We start from the raw sequence: 18,121 nt of genomic DNA on the forward strand, positions 1-18,121 counted from the left end.
GAGAATTCTTCCTTCTACAAAATGATTCGAAAAAGCGATTTGTTCAAAAAACAATCGGATTTCACTTTTGGCACACGAATTCCCAGCCCCTCAAAATACTCTGAAAAACACTTCCTACCACTGGCACACACGTTTTAGAGGTTAGCACACAGCCTCCATTTTTGGCACTCGAATTCCAATTTTTCCTATTCCCAGACCCTCGAAATACTCTGAAAACCACTTTCTACCACTTGGCACACACGTTTTAGTGGTAGGCACACGTATTCTATTTTTTTTGGCATGCGTATTCCATTATAGGCACACGAATTTTAATTTTGGATGAACAGAACAAGTTAATAATGCCAACGATACTGCTAGGAAGAAGGGATATTACTTCTAGGCTACATCCGAGAGGTTGAATGTTAAAACCAAGCTGAATTTTCACTAAAAGATTTTTTTCTTTATTTTCCGGATATTAATAAATTAGTGGTTTGGTTAGTTATGGCAACAAAAGTTTTTATAAAAAAAAAAATCTAAAAATAAACAAAAATAAATAAATAAAATTCTCAACAAAAAAAATTCACAAAAATACTTTTCCTTTTCTCAAATCAACAATGTAAATAGACCAACTACTTGAAACCATGGTATGGTTCAATATAAATAAAATTCTTAAAAAAAAAATTTCTAAAACGATTTTTGATTTGTTTTTTAATTTTTGGTTAGTGCGAATATGACAGTAAAATAAATCTCTTAAATCTAAAAGCTTTACAAAATGGAAAGCCGCATATCCGTTCAATTAAAGTGGTGAATGAATAGCGAGTGACTTTTCTTGATTGATTGTTGTTTTAAATATTATTTCTCTTTTGCATTTTATTTAGCGTCACTGGTGTCCCACACTGGGAACTGATATTGCACATTAGCATTCAATGAAAAAATGGAAATTTTTATTTTCAAAACTCATTGTACTGAAAACGAAAACTTTAAATTTAATGTCATGGATCGGATAAAGTGTAAAACACAAGATATGTGATAAACAGTGTAAAACACAAGATATAGTGATAAACGTGAAAGCTGTGACTGACACTGTAACATCTGTTTCAATATAGTATTTTACATGACTAGGGATAAAAAAAATGAAAAGTAGAGTTTTGTGCGAATTTTGTTGATCCGAGGCGTAGCCGGGGTCAATAAACTTTTACGCGAAAACGAAACCTTTCATTTTTAGCCCGAGTTATGTAATGGATTTTACATGCTGAGCGAGTCGAAAGAAGTGCTTGAAACATGAAAGGTTGTAGCATGTAAAGATTATTTTTAAACGACGACAAGCGTTACCAGTGTAATGATGATGTCTGTTACTTCCTGTGATCCCCTTGTTCAGACGTCTTTATTTTGACGAATGTAAAGTTCAAGGCGTACAGTTAAGCGTACAGCACAACGGAATTAATATTTTAAATTTTAACTCAGCGAACCATTCGCACGCACTAAATTAGATGAAATCGTAAAACAGAATACATTGTGTCAGTTTCATGTCAATTCGTCAATGGCTCATTCCCTTCTTTTCTGTCCAATAAAAAATACTTTTCGTGCCTCTCAATAGCAAACAAATTTCAATTGACGGGGGTTTTCATTAAATTGCATCAATGGAATGAAAGCACAGCACATGGATTGAAGCTATACATAATGGCAGCGTACTGCTTGTAAGTGCGTCAATTTGTGATGAGTATAATTGAAGCAGCCTTTCTTTTGATAAATCTTAAAATTCTTAATTGTAAATGCTTTAGTATAGTTTCTAAATAGATCATCTTTGGGTTTCTGGGGGGACGAGGAGTGTTATATTTATATAAAGACTAGGTATGTAGTACGTTGGTTAATAATACTATTTTGTAATTAGTCCTCTGGCCTTCGGGTATGCCGAAGATGGTTTCTTCACTGGAACCATTCGTTTACTAGCTTCCGGTTTTGATGATTTCGTTCGAGCGATTCTGTGAACAAGGCGAAAATGTCTGTTAGATGAATCACGATCAGATAGAACATCCAGCCAACCTACCCGTTCGTTAAGTTGCCTTTGTCGTGCGATTCGGTTTCCTGAACCATATTGCGCTTGATAATTTTATCTAGTCTTGATCGCATCATTTCAGCGTTTGAGGTAGTCTGAAAATGGCATTCAGTTCGTTTAGTATGAGCCATTACCCAAAGTGCATATGTTTCACGGGGAACCCGAGATTACACTCTTACGAAAGAGGTTTTACATCCCTGAATGTAGCCCTGAGTTTACCAGATAACTTGAGTAAGTCTGACTCGATTAGTGGAAACTATTTTCTCTTGGACACCGATTTTGTGTATCACAGACTACTTGAACGTGATGGCCAATTAAGGCATGGAAATTATGTGTGATCCGGGAATTCTTTTTTCGGATATTTTTTTTTTGATGAATTCTGCCTTCGCTTAAGCAATCACGAAATGAATGAGCGGGAAATCAATTTTCAATTTTATTTTATGACTGAGAAAAGTACTTAAAGCCCAAATTGTCGTGGTAATAGGTGCAAGTATACCGAATTGACTACGTAAATTTTTCCATGATCAACTCTCCCCGGCAATAACCAAAATCATCACTCACCTGATCCGTTATATCAATAACATCTTCCGTGCGCATTGCTTCTTGCAACACATCTTGCAACTTCGCCGAAACTTTCGGATTTTTGTAATCGTACGTCGTTCGTAATGGCATGTCCAACTCGTAACTGACAATGTTCTCACCCTTGTACCGCATCGCATCAGTCTCATTGTGTTTGATTTTCTGCAATGCATATTCGGATACGGGTCGTCGTCGTGATGGCACAGAGACCGGTCGTCGAACGGGTGCATCTTCAGAAAATACATTCGTTAAAGTCCATTCTTCCTGTTCGTCGTCGTAACGTGATTGAGTGTAGAGGCGAGCCTTTACTTGGACAGGAACGAAATTGTCGATGATCAGCAGTAAACGTTTCAATTCCCTGTGAGTTGAAGGGTTGTTTTTTAGAGTTAAATTTGAGTTAGTACTTAAAGTGCAGAGAACAATTACTTGATCAGTTCATTTTGAGTCATTTCCAGTTCACGGCGATCGCGATTATGTTCATCACGTGTGTCGACTAGTTCCTGTTTCAAAGCCTTTGAATTTCAAAGAAAGAGAAAATTAAGGGATGGACTTGAGCCGCTAGAAACGACAGAAACTACTCACCATGTACTTTGTGTAGCACTTTTTCAATTTCCTTGTCTTCACGTCGACCTCCTGTTGCACTGAAGTCAATGTTTCTCGAATTTCAATTGTAGTCTCTTCCTGCAATTCCAGTTGTTGCTGCATTTCCACCTCTCGTTTCTATTAAGACGAAAGAAAGACAAAACTTAAAAGACAGCGAGCACAAGACATTTAAACAGCAACCGTACCTTCCGTTCGGCAATTTCTTCCAGCCTTTTCTCAAGTTCCATTTGTCGTTCGCTGTACGTATCCAAAATATTCCGTCCACCACGTACAAATTGACCTTCTAATTCCTTTAGTTTATGTGCCAATTGTTGCGTGATTTCCTTTTCCCTTTGCACAGCCTCTCTTGTTTCAGCATCAGCCAACAGCAACAAATTGTTATCACATTCCTTCTCGTCACCACTGTCGTCGCATTCTTCAAGCCCATCCGATTCATCCGATTTGGCAACATCGTAACTGTTCTCCAAAATTTTCGCTTTTTTAGTTCGCTTCCGTCGAGGTAGGGTCTTTTCTCTCGTCTGCCGTTCTGTTATCATCATCTACGATATCAAACACGAACAATAAACTAACTCAAATTAAACAAACGAAAATTAATCTCACCCTTAGCCGCGCAATTTCGTCCTGATATTCCTTAAGTTTAGCATCCTGAGAGTCTTCGTTCTTCACCGGTTTGTTCTGTATTGTCTTGGCGCGATGAGCATAACGCAGTGTGGTTAATGTTTCATTGTAGTTATACTCGGACGGGCCAATATTTGCAATCATTATAGTCTTTGAATTACCACCCAACGAGTCCTGTAACAATCTCGTGAGTTTCGAGTCTCTGTATGGAATGTGTGGGGAATTTTCAGCCAAAGCCGAGATCACATTGCCCAGTGACGATAAAGCCCGATTGATTTTACTGGCTTCTTTTAGTCGTTCTGCCGTCGCTCCGGTTTTTGACTGTCGTTCACTGCCTGCCAAATCGATCAAATTCAGTTTACCGACTTTCACCTTATTCGTTTCCACATCGCACATCTCAATTTTGATCATAAATATTGCGTGCGAACGTGAACTGTGCTCGTTCATGTTTGTTTTGCCAACGGTTCGATTCTTGTTGCCCTGATTCATCACGTTTTGCATTTCGTCCACATTTTTACATAGAACCGAATGTAAATTTGGCACAAAAACGCCAACATGTTCGCGTTCGCGTAGCTCCAACGATTTACTGTTCGGTTTCAGTAAATCCCTCAGTTCCTCCATATAGATCTCCATATATGACGCAGTCACTAAGAAATTTGTATTTTCGGCTCGATTGATGTGAAACCAAATCTGTTCAAATGCTCGAGGAATTATCCCTTTCAAATTTTCGTTAGCACGAACACCCTCCATCGTAAATGTTTTGCCAGTGCCAGTTTGACCATACGCAAATACACAACAGTTGAATCCCTCCATTACACTAGAGACAAGAGGTCGAACAACTTCGTCGTAAATATCTTGCTGTGTTGATCTAAAGAACCAAACCGATCAGAATCGTACATGCGAATATGAAAGACGTATTAAACACACCTATGATCGTAAACGGCATCGTAGGTGAACATTTTAGGATTTTCTCGATTAATATCGCCTGGATTTTGAATTTCGATAACCCCTCGGTTCGGGTAGACATCAACAACTTGCTTGCATTCATTTTTTGATGAATTGTTTTCTAATTCTCGTTTGCTCATTGGACGGCATCGTACAACAACTTGTACACATTCGTTTTTCACCTGAAAGTGAAAGTGAAAAAGTTAGGACTTTAATAGAAGCAGATCATCTGATAGATTGCTATCAACAATGACGACATCAAGAAGCAATCAGTTCTGGCTATTGTGTTGTGTAACAAATAATGTAAAAGTAACAGAATTAAGTTGTTACAGGCGGCTGTCATCTGTTATCGACAACGACAGCAATAATAAACGACAAGCTCTGACTAGTGAGGTCTTATATAACAAAAAAACAAAACAAATGAAGTAAAAGATTTCTGAAATCAATCTTTGAAAATATTCGATCAAATGAAGTAGTAGATTCGATAGTAAAACTGTCAATATGCTTGCCGTCTGTGACAGGTTAATGCAATACTTATGTCTGCCGTTTGTAAGAATTTTAAGCGCATTATGATGATAATGCTTACCCTGTAATATGCACTTATGCAGGCTATTTAGTCATTATATTACAAAGAAAAATTGTACTGATAAGATGCAGCTTATTCGTTGGCATGGTAGTGAATAAAGCAACGAATAACACAACTTCCTATGCATTCAGTGACTTCTTCGAAACCGCTAATCATCTATTATCTTATCGTTAACAACAGTGACAATAATAAGTGATGATCTGTGTTGTTTAGTGTTCACTTTACTTAGAACAAATGTTGTAGCCATTAAAGTAGAAGATTTCGTATCACAGTGAGCTACGTATTTTTTACTGGATTTTTTAAAATCAAAAATCAGTCCTAAATTTACTGGAATCTCGGTAATACCAAATTACCTTATCAGAAGCATTGTTGGGTGGAACTTGTGGTAGGAATTCTAGAAAGTGGTTACTCATTTAGCTCCTCAAAATTAGACCTGACAGAAAGCAAGGCTTAGATAGTGTATTGGAAGGATACTAATAAACGACCGATAAATTAATTCAAAACTACCGATAAAAAATAATAAATGAGATAGCACGATCTCATAATGCTGAAATTCCACATCATTTGGTCTATTTGGTAAAATGTGGTAAAAATAAGAAAGAAGCAGTTGAATGTTGTATATGCCCAAATAAGTCTTTGATTTAAGAAAAATATTTTTCCCAACAATAGGAATATGACTGTTAATGCTTCTATATGATCATCATATAGATCCATTACCAATGTCGCGGGCATGCGAGGGATTATATGTAATAGTATAGTATGTATCGTCAAACAATGCATATGAAGACTAATTATTGTGTTATACTGCATAAACATTGTGTGACAGGTTGTATACTATTATGTATATGCAAAGATTAAGTAGAACTAAGGAGTTCTACGGCTGGGAGTATGTTAGTGCTTGCATTGAATAAGTCTATGCAAGCATTGGTATATTACGGACATATGAAATCGTATACGCAGCAACGGAATACTCGATTATATAGTGCACTCAATGATGCGCAGGTATAGTGCGCATGTATCACAATGCTATGCAAATAATATGCAATATGCTATTGATGCGCAAGTATATAGCAGTGATATACAACTAATATGCAGCGTGCTGTATGATATTTGTTTTATTGCTGTGTATCATAGTAATTAAGAATGGACATAATTGTTATAGTATGATTCATCTTGATGCACATGCAGGATGCGCATGTCAATCATTCTAGAAGTTAATGACTTACGTAGGATTAAGATGAACCATTAAAGGTAATGTACTAATGAATCAATTACGTAGGTTGATTCATTAACATCTCTTTATTTACATTAAGTTCTTTGTTATATTTTAGTATAAATACTGTAAAGTTTGATTGAATAAAGTCAGTTATTAACATCAACTCAACGAGCTTGTTTCTATTACATTTCTCCGAGCTCAGGAGAATTACTTCTACTCTAAGACTGTACCAATGTGTAAGAATGCGGTTTTAGCAGAAGGCTGAACATAATGGTGACCCCGACGTGATGTCTTTTTGTAAAAGATATCATCATTGAACAACGGTCTTAGGGCAGTAGTAGTGTAGTGAATGTCGTGTTAACTTGTCAAAACATTGGTCGTGCATTATGGACATTAAGTGAAGCAGCCCTGAAGGAATTCTTTAAGCGTTTGGACTTGGTTGGCAACCTTAAAACCTCACCTCTAAGGCAGTTATAAGGAACCAGTGAGAGGAGCAGAGGAAAATATTCGGAATTGGTTGGCAGCGGAAAGTCACAGCTCTAAGGCAGTTGCAAAGGGCAACCGAAAAGAGCAACATCCAAGTATTTGGACTTGGTTAAATACAAAAATAGCAGCTTTAAGGCAGTTACACAAAGTAACTGAAAACAGCAAAATCCAAATCTGGACTTCATTAACAAAAAACAAAAAAAAGTGCAGTGGATACAAAAGTCCATTAGGCGACTTTCATTAAAACAATTCAGAAGGAATTGTTCCAGGCTATATAATAGGCCAAATGGTGTTAATTGAAACACAAAAATAAGTCCATTAGGCGACTTTCATTAAAACAATTCAGAAGGAATTGTTCCAGGCTATAGGCCAAATGGTGTTAAGTGTAACACAAAAATAAGTCCATTAGGCGACTTTATCCGCGGATATCCCAAGTACTAATTTAGTATTTATATTAAAAAAAAAAAATGCAGAGTTGGCAGAACACAAGCAACTCTATAGAAATTCTACGACTGCAGATCGGGAATTTCCGAAGTATGAGCCTGAAAATAACCGTGATTTTGGAAGGCAATTGATTGGCAAAGCACTCAAAATAAGAGTGTGGGATATCCACCCAAAAGTATCATAGCAAAGAAATTGGTGAGATTTTTGGGTAGCAGACACGATATCTCAAAGAGGAAAATGGTCCTCAAAGTTAAAACGCAGTCCAACGGAACAGCTGTTTGTGAATGGAAGCCGTGGAAGGTGGAAGTTGCAGCTGTGCAAAGGATTAAACGTTGAGCTGGACACTCAGTTGTGAAAAGTGGAGCAGACAACGTGTTTGATAAACAGAAAATACATAAACTGGAGTAGTCCGATAGGTGACTACTAAAAGAAAGACTGGCGATGCATTGGAGCGTATCGAATGTGGATTCGCAGTTCTTCAAATAATGATAAACCTACGTAGTGCGCAAGGTGACTACAAATGGAAAGACTGGCGGTGCATTGGAAAATAAGGAAATGTGGATTCGCAGTTTTTCAAACTAAACAAAACATAAGGCCATTAATGGTAAAAATGGCAGACATCCAGGCGATACCGGAACGGCAAATGAGGATCGGTAGTCATGATGGACAATAGCGCAAGCTTAAACACATAAAAATAAAAATAAAAACTTAAAGCTGTTTGTGCATTGAAACCTAAAGGGGGTGGAGCTGACAGCTTAATGAATAAAAAATTTAAAAGTTGTTTGTGCATTAAAACCGTAATGGGGTAGAGCTGACAGCTTAGTGAAAAAATAAATTCAATTGAGAGTTGCAAACGGAATTTTTTGATCTTCACACGGAACTTAGAAAATGTGAAAAGTGCAACTTAATAAACAAAATGACTTAAATAGAAATTGATCTTGCAATGAAATCCATAAGTGAGGAGGGAGCAGTCAATTAATAAAACAATTTGTGAAAGTGCATTTGGGCACTAAATTATATCAAAAAGTGATAAAAAATTTATTGTAGTAGCAATGTCATGGGAACCGAATCTTTTGAGTGATAACATGCTCCTCAGCAGATTGAAACCGAGCAGCAGTTTGGACGCAAATTGTTGAACGGGAAATAGGTAATTTGGACGCAATTTACTTATCCTTAATCTGCACTATGAGTTGCATTGAATTCGAGAGATTCGATGAAAATGAGAATGTTACTTGCAATAAATATAATACTGGATTCATGAGGAATCAAGTACAAGGACGCATTGAATCAATATAAAAAAGAGGGTCTTCGGAACAAGATTGGTAACAGTTATAATTGATAAAGTTATTACGCATATGTGATGTGTGAGACGAGACCAGTGAGATATTGAAAGAATTCAGAAATATTAATAATCTGTGATGGAATAAATAGAAAAGTAAAACTATTGTTGATAAGTAGCAATTAAGATTGCCTTACTAAAAACACACGTAAAGCATCATCAGTGCATCGTAATGAGTGAAAATTTCATCAGAAAGTGAATAATATAATCGAAAAACAAAAGTAAAATAATGAATTCAGCAAAGAAAATAAACGAAATGAGGTAATGGGACCGTACATAGAGTGGCGCCAGTTTGAGTTGGAGATCAAAATTGTGGCGCGGTAACGAAGGTTCACCCTAAGCAGGAGTTTGGAACGTTCATCCAACAGAATCGTCATCATACCAAATACATCATTTGAAAAACGGTAAACCGCACAATGGTGCGGAAATTTGTAAGTTGTTTTGTTATTTAAAATATTTTAATAATTAATCAAAACGCTGAGACTTACGATTGATGAGGCAAATGAATTTAATAGAAAACAAAAATTCGGCAATTGTATGTTCATATTCAATGATCACACATATTTTAAAAGAATTGATTAAAACTTAGAAATTTGTAAAGTTTTAATGTCCGGGAGACACTTACAGTTATCGATCAACCATAACTGAAAGGTATTTGTTGTTTGTGGAGCTTTCTTTCGTGAAAATAAACAAATATTGCAGACGAGGTTCAGAATTGACTAATTAATCAATTGTGTTATTAATTCGTTAGAATAATGGTCGTCAAAAGACATATTTTAATTTTTTTTTTTTTTTGTGAAACATATTCTAATTTGAATGATTATTGTCAAGTATTTTAGTGACGTGAGTTGCGAAATTGAAGGGACCTCAACTGATTCCACATGAGTATAATGTCGAGTTATTGATTTTGATTTTTAAAATTCATTGAGTATTATGTTCGTTTTTATGAAATCGGATAATTTATTTGAGATTGAAAAAATATTTCTTTTGTTGAAAAAGAAGGTTTTGAATCATAAACTAGAGTAATGATACATGATCTTTAATAATATTTTGTGCTATTCAAATAGAGGGTTCAATAATCATTTTTTGATAAAGGGATCAAATAAATTTTTAAAAGTTATGTTTAACTTTATGTTTTCTGTTTTTCGGATGATGGTTTCGGATTAAGTTTAAAGTAAATAGTGAAATGAAATCGATATTGAGATAATGATAATCGGTATTGTGTTTGAAATACAGTGTTGGATCAGGTGGGGAAGGTATAAAAGTATTAACGCCGTAAGTGCAGTCGAAATTCAAAATGGAAAGTACATAATACTTTTTAACGCAGCGTCATTTTAATACAAGGAAGCGTTGGAATGTAGTTTTCCGTTTACTTGGTTATTAAATCGTTCACTTGAAATTCAAATTTTAGGCAAAATTTCAGCAGGAATTATTATCAGGCGTTTGTTAGATTCAGAATTTTGATGGAAATCTTTCAAATGTAATAATACCTTCTGTTAGTAATTAGATAATAATATAGCACCCGTCATTGGTATTACTTCAGCAAATGTAGAAGGTATGTGAATTAAAATCAAGTTAAAAAGAAAATATAAATAAGATAGTCAATTCTTGAATCTGTTTGTGCAATAAGCGGTTCAACCAGTTATTTGAATTAAAAATTTGTATTCAGATAAGTTGTCCGCACAGTAATATTATACTAACATTGTAAAAAAAAAAAAAAAAAAAGAATATGAACATAACGAAAAGCCAGGGTAGCCTAAATAATTTTGATATTAAAAAGGAATTGGTTCTTAAAATAAAGATGATTAAAAACACTAGAAAATCATGACTAACAAAGAAAGAACAATTGGTTCTTAATTCTGCGTAAAACATAAAACAGTTGAAAAATTAAATCTTGAATATATAATTTTGTCCGGGAGTATACCTTGCCTATAGCAAGTTTAAAGACAGAGCATATACCTATAGCACTTTTGAAATAATTAAATAAATTAAATGAAATAACGCAGAATAGAGTTTGTTGACAATTATTAAATCCTAAACTAGGAGGTGAAAACGTAGTGACAATAGAGAACGGTTTTGAAGTTTCTATGTAACAAATGAATGACCATAAGGGATCATATTCAAAATATTGATTGAAAAATAAAATGTTAAAATGTTAAAATATTTCATAACGTACAGGAATTAGAATATTACATACAGACAAAAGTAGAATTAAAAGTATTTTATTTGCATTATTGAAATGTTAAAAAGAAAAAGAATTTGACGCCAAAGATTAAAGATAAAATATATTATTAGATATTTTATGGGATGTGTTGCTGGTATCACAAGAGTTCAACTTGTAGATGTTGTTTTGCTTGTTCAGATCCAGTGAAACGTTTGTTCGGATAATTTTATGTGACCGAATGAATGGAATAAATAAATTATTAGATAAAGTAATTTGTTTTCATTTAAATATAAAACGTATATGAAATTACAAACGGAAGTATTGAACTTTTAGTAAGTAAAAGCCATGTTTATATAATTATTGAATTGTAAAACTTATGGAATTATTGGAAATTATATACAGTAAAAAACATTGTGAAATTATCCATAGTAAAGAACAATAAAGTATTTGAAAGAGCATTGTTAGATCACAATAATCTGTTTCTTGGGAAAATGAGATACTGGAATTAGATATTTCCGAAGCCAGTTGTTTGAAAAATTAAATTGATCAGAATAATTGATTCAATGTCAAAGATAATGAATAATTATTATCTAAATTTATAAACCAGTTGATAAGAATTGTGAGTGTTTAAAGAAAATACGTTGATGAATATTGAGTCATTTACGTAACGATAATGTAATTTAGACATTATTGAAGATTATTGTGATATTTGAGAATATAATTTTGTGAAAAATAATTTAGTGTAAAGCGAACTAAACGATTCAAAGGGACTTAATTGATTTGGCATTAAAAGATCCTTTGAGATCTAATTTGATAATGTGACATATTTATTTTAAATAATTAAACTAAAATTATTAAACTTACTTCGAAATTTAGAAAGCGTTTCACATTGAATCATTTAGGACGCAAAGTAAAAGATCAGTTTTAAAATTATTATATTTAAATATAACAATCTTTAATTGTATGAATTTGATTGATTGTAACATGAATTTAAACATTTTTAGTATTGAACTTCCATTCAATGTATGTTGAAGCTTATATATTTTTGTATTGAACTTAATAGTTCAATGTCCGGGAGTATGTTAATGCTTCTATATGATCATCATATAGATCCATTACCAATGTCGCGGGCATGCGAGGGATTATATGTAATAGTATAGTATGTATCGTCAAACAATGCATATGAAGACTAATTATTGTGTTATACTGCATAAACATTGTGTGACAGGTTGTATACTATTATGTATATGCAAAGATTAAGTAGAACTAAGGAGTTCTACGGCTGGGAGTATGTTAGTGCTTGCATTGAATAAGTCTATGCAAGCATTGGTATATTACGGACATATGAAATCGTATACGCAGCAACGGAATACTCGATTATATAGTGCACTCAATGATGCGCAAGTATAGTGCGCATGTATCACAATGCTATGCAAATAATATGCAATATGCTATTGATGCGCAAGTATATAGCAGTGATATACAACTAATATGCAGCGTGCTGTATGATATTTGTTTTATTGCTGTGTATCATAGTAATTAAGAATGGACATAATTGTTATAGTATGATTCATCTTGATGCACATGCAGGATGCGCATGTCAATCATTCTAGAAGTTAATGACTTACGTAGGATTAAGATGAACCATTAAAGGTAATGTACTAATGAATCAATTACGTAGGTTGATTCATTAACATCTCTTTATTTACATTAAGTTCTTTGTTATATTTTAGTATAAATACTGTAAAGTTTGATTGAATAAAGTCAGTTATTAACATCAACTCAACGAGCTTGTTTCTATTACATTTCTCCGAGCTCAGGAGAATTACTTCTACTCTAAGACTGTACCAATGTGTAAGAATGCGGTTTTAGCAGAAGGCTGAACAATGACCAATGAAAAAAAGCAAAATTATAACACACATACGAGAGATCAAAAATAGAAAGCACCGATAGAAAATAATAATTTACCGATTAAAAATACCGAAATACCGATAAAATATAATAAATTATCGATAAATAATAATGAACTACGGATAGAAAATAATGAACTACCGATAGAAAATAATGAACTACCGATAAATAATAATGAATGATCGATAGAAAATAATAAATTACCGATAAAAAATTAAAAATGATCGATAAAATGAACAATCTATCGGTATTTCAGCACTTTTAATCGGTAAAAATTTATCGGTAGTTTGGAATATTTTTATCGGTACTCGGGAATTTCGCTATCGGTACTTTATTATTTTTTATCGGTACCGTGTTTATCGGTCATTTATTATTTTTTATCGGTAGTTTTGAATTAATTTATCGGTCGAATATAATATCCCGTATTGGAATACCCGAGCAGACGAGTCTTCCCAACCAAAATGGACGGTTTACATTAGGCAATTTGGCGAGTTGTAGCCCGAACGAAGTTACCGTCCACAACATATACGTGAATAACTATTTCTTCGTCGTTGGAAACAGGGTGGAGCTCTGAAAATTTGCTAACTGTTTGGCGTTGTCCTCGAACCTCGCTCAATTATTCTGAATCATACTGAATAGGACTGTGCAAAATAAGTGTTCGTATTAATTGAAAGGGCTCAGCGCTCGGTTACATTTTAGGAAAAACAACATGGGATTTCTGACCTATCACATTCTGATTATTGTAAAAATCAATAAAGAACCGAAGATTAGTGAAACTGGCTCAACTGAATTGGCAATCGAATTAGACTGCAAATAAAATATTTACGAGAAATTAGGTACAAAAGGTCGGTTTGGCGATATAGATTATGGAGTTTGTTCAGCATTTATAGATCAAAACGTATAAATAACGAGTGTCTGTTAGTTCTTTTGTTAATTTCAACAGATTTACACAAAAATTTTACTTCATTAAATAGAGTCATAACCGTCATAATATGCTACACAGAAACACATTAGTCCGAGCATGTCTCTTCTCGCTTATATCTTTTGATTTTGAAGTCAATCGTCGATGACATATTATAGCCGTCTGTTGATTTTTCTATTGCTAAATAGACTCATTCAAGATTTAACATTGAGAAAAAACTACACTTCAAGTCGGTGTAAAAAAACACCTTTAAAAAATTCATCTCTCATATTTGCTTGGTGTTTTGTTGTTGTCACTTCACATTTTGATAAATCAATAAAATTGATTTTTCAAGGTTGTCTTGGAAGAAATTTTACGGACGAACTGTGACGCTTAATGAACAATTTAGCTGATTTTATGACTTTAATTGCACAAATAATTAACGTTTTATCAAAAGTGCGATTAAAATTTATCGATTATTTCACAGACATTTCATAGACTAGGCAAAGTATCGAGCGAAACACTTATAAAAAAGCAGTCAATTCTTACCGAATTTTTACTTTTATTACTGGAATCCATTGCGTTGCCGTATTTGATTTTGATTATTCACGTTTTCGAATATTATTACGCACTTATCCTTATAACAATCGAGTAAACAATCATTTAATTCTTAAATCGAAATTAATTTAATCCATTCTTTTTTGACTAGAGAAACTGAAAATCTTGCGAATTTTATGTTATTGGAAGAGAGACAATTATTAATTGACAGAAAGCCAGTGTTGCCATAAATTCAGTTGAAGTGTTGTTATACAACAACAAAAACTATGAACATTTTTGTATCACAGACGAAACACACTACAGTGCAATAGGGAATGTGCACACAGAAATTAAACATAATTCTACGCGACTCTCCTTGCCTTATAGATGAATATTTGAAGCGAAGGTTTGTTATAATTTATTTAATTTAAATAAGTTTACATGTAAATATTCTAAAAAATTTTAAGTTGTTTTGAAATCCTTTGCGCTAAGCCATCATCACTGAAAGGTAAGGTGGGTGGAGGGAAATGAAATTGGTGTTTTTTTAATGGGTTGTTTACACTTTCCCTATATGAGGGAAGTGTATGATCCAAACAATGATTTTTGCTGGAAAAATTTGCTGTTATAACGGAAGTTTAAAACCAAAAATAACACTTTTTGATAAATATGTTGTGGGGGATGTTCTGGGAACGTGGAGAAAACTTAGAGAGGGGAAAACTTTGTTCGAAAATTGTTGAGCTATGACTGTTGGGAGGTGAAAAATGTAAGACAATGGAACGTCGCTTTAGAAAATCGTAAAACGACGATCTGAGAATGATGGGAGGTTTGAAAAGATTGTGATGATCTTCGGTTGGTTGGTTTTGTTTTTCGCTTATGAAAAGTACACTTTTTGTGTGTCATTCTAGTATCGAAATGAGTATTTTTCAACCCTCGTTCTTGTAGATGAAGAGTTCTCAACTCAGTAAAACTTTCGTTGCTTTTCTAGACACATAGTGGGGCCTCGATTGATAATATACACGCATTTTACTTCGGCAATAGACTAAATTTTGACAGTTTTCACACGTGACAATCGTTTTTAGCTCAAAATTTTTTACAACACAGCTTAGTCCATTATATTTATATTGGCGATCTAGTGCGATAAACGCTTCAATTCGTCACTAATTACATGGTTTCTAGCATTAACATAGAAAATATTCGGAGGCTGATGAAGTCACAGTAAGCTCTATGTTTCTTTTGTAAAGATAGATGACTTTGTTATCGTTCAACGCACTTCGTTGTGCGTTGTTTCGTTGTATCAAAAACATACAATACAAACAATCTATTGAGCAGTAGGCTACTGCCAGTAGCTCTTATCATTAAAGCCTCCAACTTTGACACTTGTGAATTCAGTGTCAATGCTATGAACGGTGCTATGCTTATGACGAAAACGACTATTTGTTATCTGTAACAGTAACACAGACGGAAAATCTTTCTTTTTTAATTAGGCCTGGATCTTTGAAAGTTTTTTATTCCTAAGTCTAGAATTCTTCTTCACCTCTGGTATAAATAGGTTTTTGTTGTAGTCCAATTTTACGATAATGAAATGAAAACGAATGGACGACTATAACTTTAATTGCTTCGGTGAGAGCATAATCTATTTTCCCATTTTATTTATACCAATTTATATTTATCGATTACACTCACATTTCGCTTGTAGTCGACATGATTGTCTCACAAAATGCGTGCATATTATATATGACTTTGATGGTCATGTGAATGATTATTGGAGGGCAACTCACCACCTCTTGATGATCGCATTCTGACCGTTTAGAATTTGAGACTTCTTAGTGGGACGTGATGAATAAACAGACATCTTCCAATAATTAAAATATTAAAGTTAAAAAAATCAAATCCCCGAATCTAATATTCAATTGAGACTTTATTCCAAACCAGTGGAAAATTGTCTTATCTTACACGACTGGAATATGTTATCCTTATTGATGTGATGTAAGGAAAAACTTTTTGCAAAATATTTGATGAAAAATGGGAATGTCTTTGATATGATTCAGGATGATGGAGTGTCGATTTATGCACAGTCCTTATCGTAATAGGTTATACGTGGTCCAAGCTGTTGTTGGTGTGCCAGCTGTTGTTGCTGTGCGAGCTCTTGTTGCTGTTCCTCTGCAGTTTTCTTCGAAATGAAATGTTCGTAGCTTGGACAGTTCTCGACGTGAGCCTAGTATTGCAAACAATCAAACGAAAAATGTGATAAGATCTAGTCCGTCAAGTGTAATGCATATTCGTTGCTTCACTTACAGTTATTTCTTCAGCACGAAATTTATGCATTAAGTCGTATGGGCATGTCACTACTTCTGATTTGAAAAAGTAAATTTGAATTTGAATTTGGTGAAAATTGTACAAAAAAAGTAATGTTGAAAAAACCACTTCTTATTCTTACCCAAAAATGGATACTGTTTGGCACATTTCGAAAGATGAATTTGGAAGCGACTCTTCAGTACAACGTGACACTTATTATAGGGACACACGACGGTGTTTTCGTAGCCGGGCTTTTTGTTCATCTTGTGTAACTTACAACAAAAATAACTCTGAAAAATTTACTTAACTTTCCGATTTTGTTAGCGATCCAAAGAAAGCACGTCTGACTGAGAAATTTGTTTCGCTTTGTGTTGAACGTCGTAGAAAGACAGACATAACGGTCTTTTGTTAAACAATATAGGTATAGCTATTTTCAAAACAGGTGACGAAATCTCTATTTCGTTTCGTCTTACGTATAACATTTATGAATTTCTCATGAATACGTTTCATGTCAGAACCTTGTTATAGATGGTAAAGATGCTGGGCTCAATTCGGAATAATTTCCCAATCTTTTTTTGAATTTTTGCGAATTCTCACAAAATTTCGACGAAATAATGTCCGTGGCCCATTTATGTCCTAATCACGATAAGTACAGAAACTAGCAACAGTATATGATTGGCTTTCATTTAACCGAACGCAGACGAGGTAATAGGCAATTTCTCCCCTCCGCTGAAACTTCGGAAGGCTTTGTTGTGAAAAAGGTTGAGGGAAAATAGTTGAACAAATAACTAATGTTCAGATGAAAAATACGACATCAAGTGCAAAGTTTACAGACAGATTGAAGTAGGAGGCCGAGTACCGTAAATTGCTAGGATTGGAATTTTCGCCTGGAGTTACCACAAACCTTGAGAGTGACACGGGATGTTCTTCCCTAATTTACAACTTTGTAATTTCTATCTTCATCTACTTCTCTAAATGAGAGAAAATAAGCATTTTCCTTCCTCAATCGTAGAATAGTTATTTTTGACACCCGAGTGGTAAATGCTTTTTTAGGCTCTAGATGTTATCATATGAGGCCGCATGCACATCGTGTGCTAAAAAACATGTATCACCGAGGTGCATACAACCTGCGTTTCGTCACGGAGTCGAGTTGAGAAAAAAACTTTTTTCACCCCAAACGCGAAAAAACACGAATTTTCTCACCCCTTACATTAAAAACGTTTTCTTTTAATTTCACCATGTCCAAGACCGGCCAAACAAATGGAACCGAAATCTATTCAGCGAATAACCCCGCGCAGAAATTATTGCCAGAATTTCCTTTTCTCTGACGTACAATTTCTTAAAATAGACAACAACATTGTACCAATCGCATATGAACAGTGTGGTAAAGCAATTCGTTTTCTTACTCCTCTTACAGGCTTTCTAAATCTAAAAATTCACTTCCTGCATGATCGTTAATTCG

General features: G+C 34.2%; 2 protein-coding genes and 1 long non-coding RNA gene across 4 annotated transcripts; 1 reads left to right on the forward strand and 2 right to left on the reverse strand.

Annotated features, from left to right (window-relative positions):
- Positions 1 to 437: 437 nt before the first annotated feature.
- On the reverse strand, positions 438 to 14,613 carry LOC119079617 (kinesin-like protein Klp68D). The gene is made up of 9 exons (XM_037187613.1): positions 14,377 to 14,613; positions 4,763 to 4,962; positions 3,818 to 4,703; positions 3,403 to 3,756; positions 3,197 to 3,334; positions 3,041 to 3,126; positions 2,597 to 2,972; positions 2,027 to 2,130; positions 438 to 1,961 (listed from the first exon to the last, which is right to left on the reverse strand). The coding sequence occupies exons 1-9, from the start codon at positions 14,404 to 14,406 to the stop codon at positions 1,856 to 1,858; spliced, it is 2,280 nt and encodes a 759-aa protein (XP_037043508.1). The 5' UTR covers positions 14,407 to 14,613; the 3' UTR covers positions 438 to 1,855.
- Positions 5,309 to 10,576, forward strand: LOC119079622. The gene is made up of 2 exons (XR_005088197.1): positions 5,309 to 8,022; positions 8,082 to 10,576. It is a non-coding gene; the product is annotated as an uncharacterized LOC119079622 (long non-coding RNA).
- Positions 14,614 to 16,264: 1,651 nt separating the features above from the next.
- LOC119079621 (gametocyte-specific factor 1-like) lies at positions 16,265 to 17,067 on the reverse strand. 2 transcript variants are annotated; one of them, XM_037187618.1, is made up of 3 exons: positions 16,802 to 17,067; positions 16,660 to 16,712; positions 16,265 to 16,579 (listed from the first exon to the last, which is right to left on the reverse strand). In XM_037187618.1, exons 1-3 carry the CDS (start codon positions 16,920 to 16,922, stop codon positions 16,430 to 16,432), a joined length of 324 nt encoding a protein of 107 aa, XP_037043513.1. In that variant the 5' UTR covers positions 16,923 to 17,067; the 3' UTR covers positions 16,265 to 16,429. The 2 variants fall into 2 exon arrangements, with proteins under 2 accessions (XP_037043513.1, XP_037043512.1); XM_037187617.1 differs by having other exon boundaries at positions 16,660 to 16,715; positions 16,802 to 17,060.
- Positions 17,068 to 18,121: the final 1,054 nt, after the last annotated feature.

Source organism: Bradysia coprophila, unplaced genomic scaffold, assembly GCF_014529535.1.
Source record: "Bradysia coprophila strain Holo2 unplaced genomic scaffold, BU_Bcop_v1 contig_324, whole genome shotgun sequence".
Classification (NCBI taxonomy): domain Eukaryota; kingdom Metazoa; phylum Arthropoda; class Insecta; order Diptera; family Sciaridae; genus Bradysia; species Bradysia coprophila.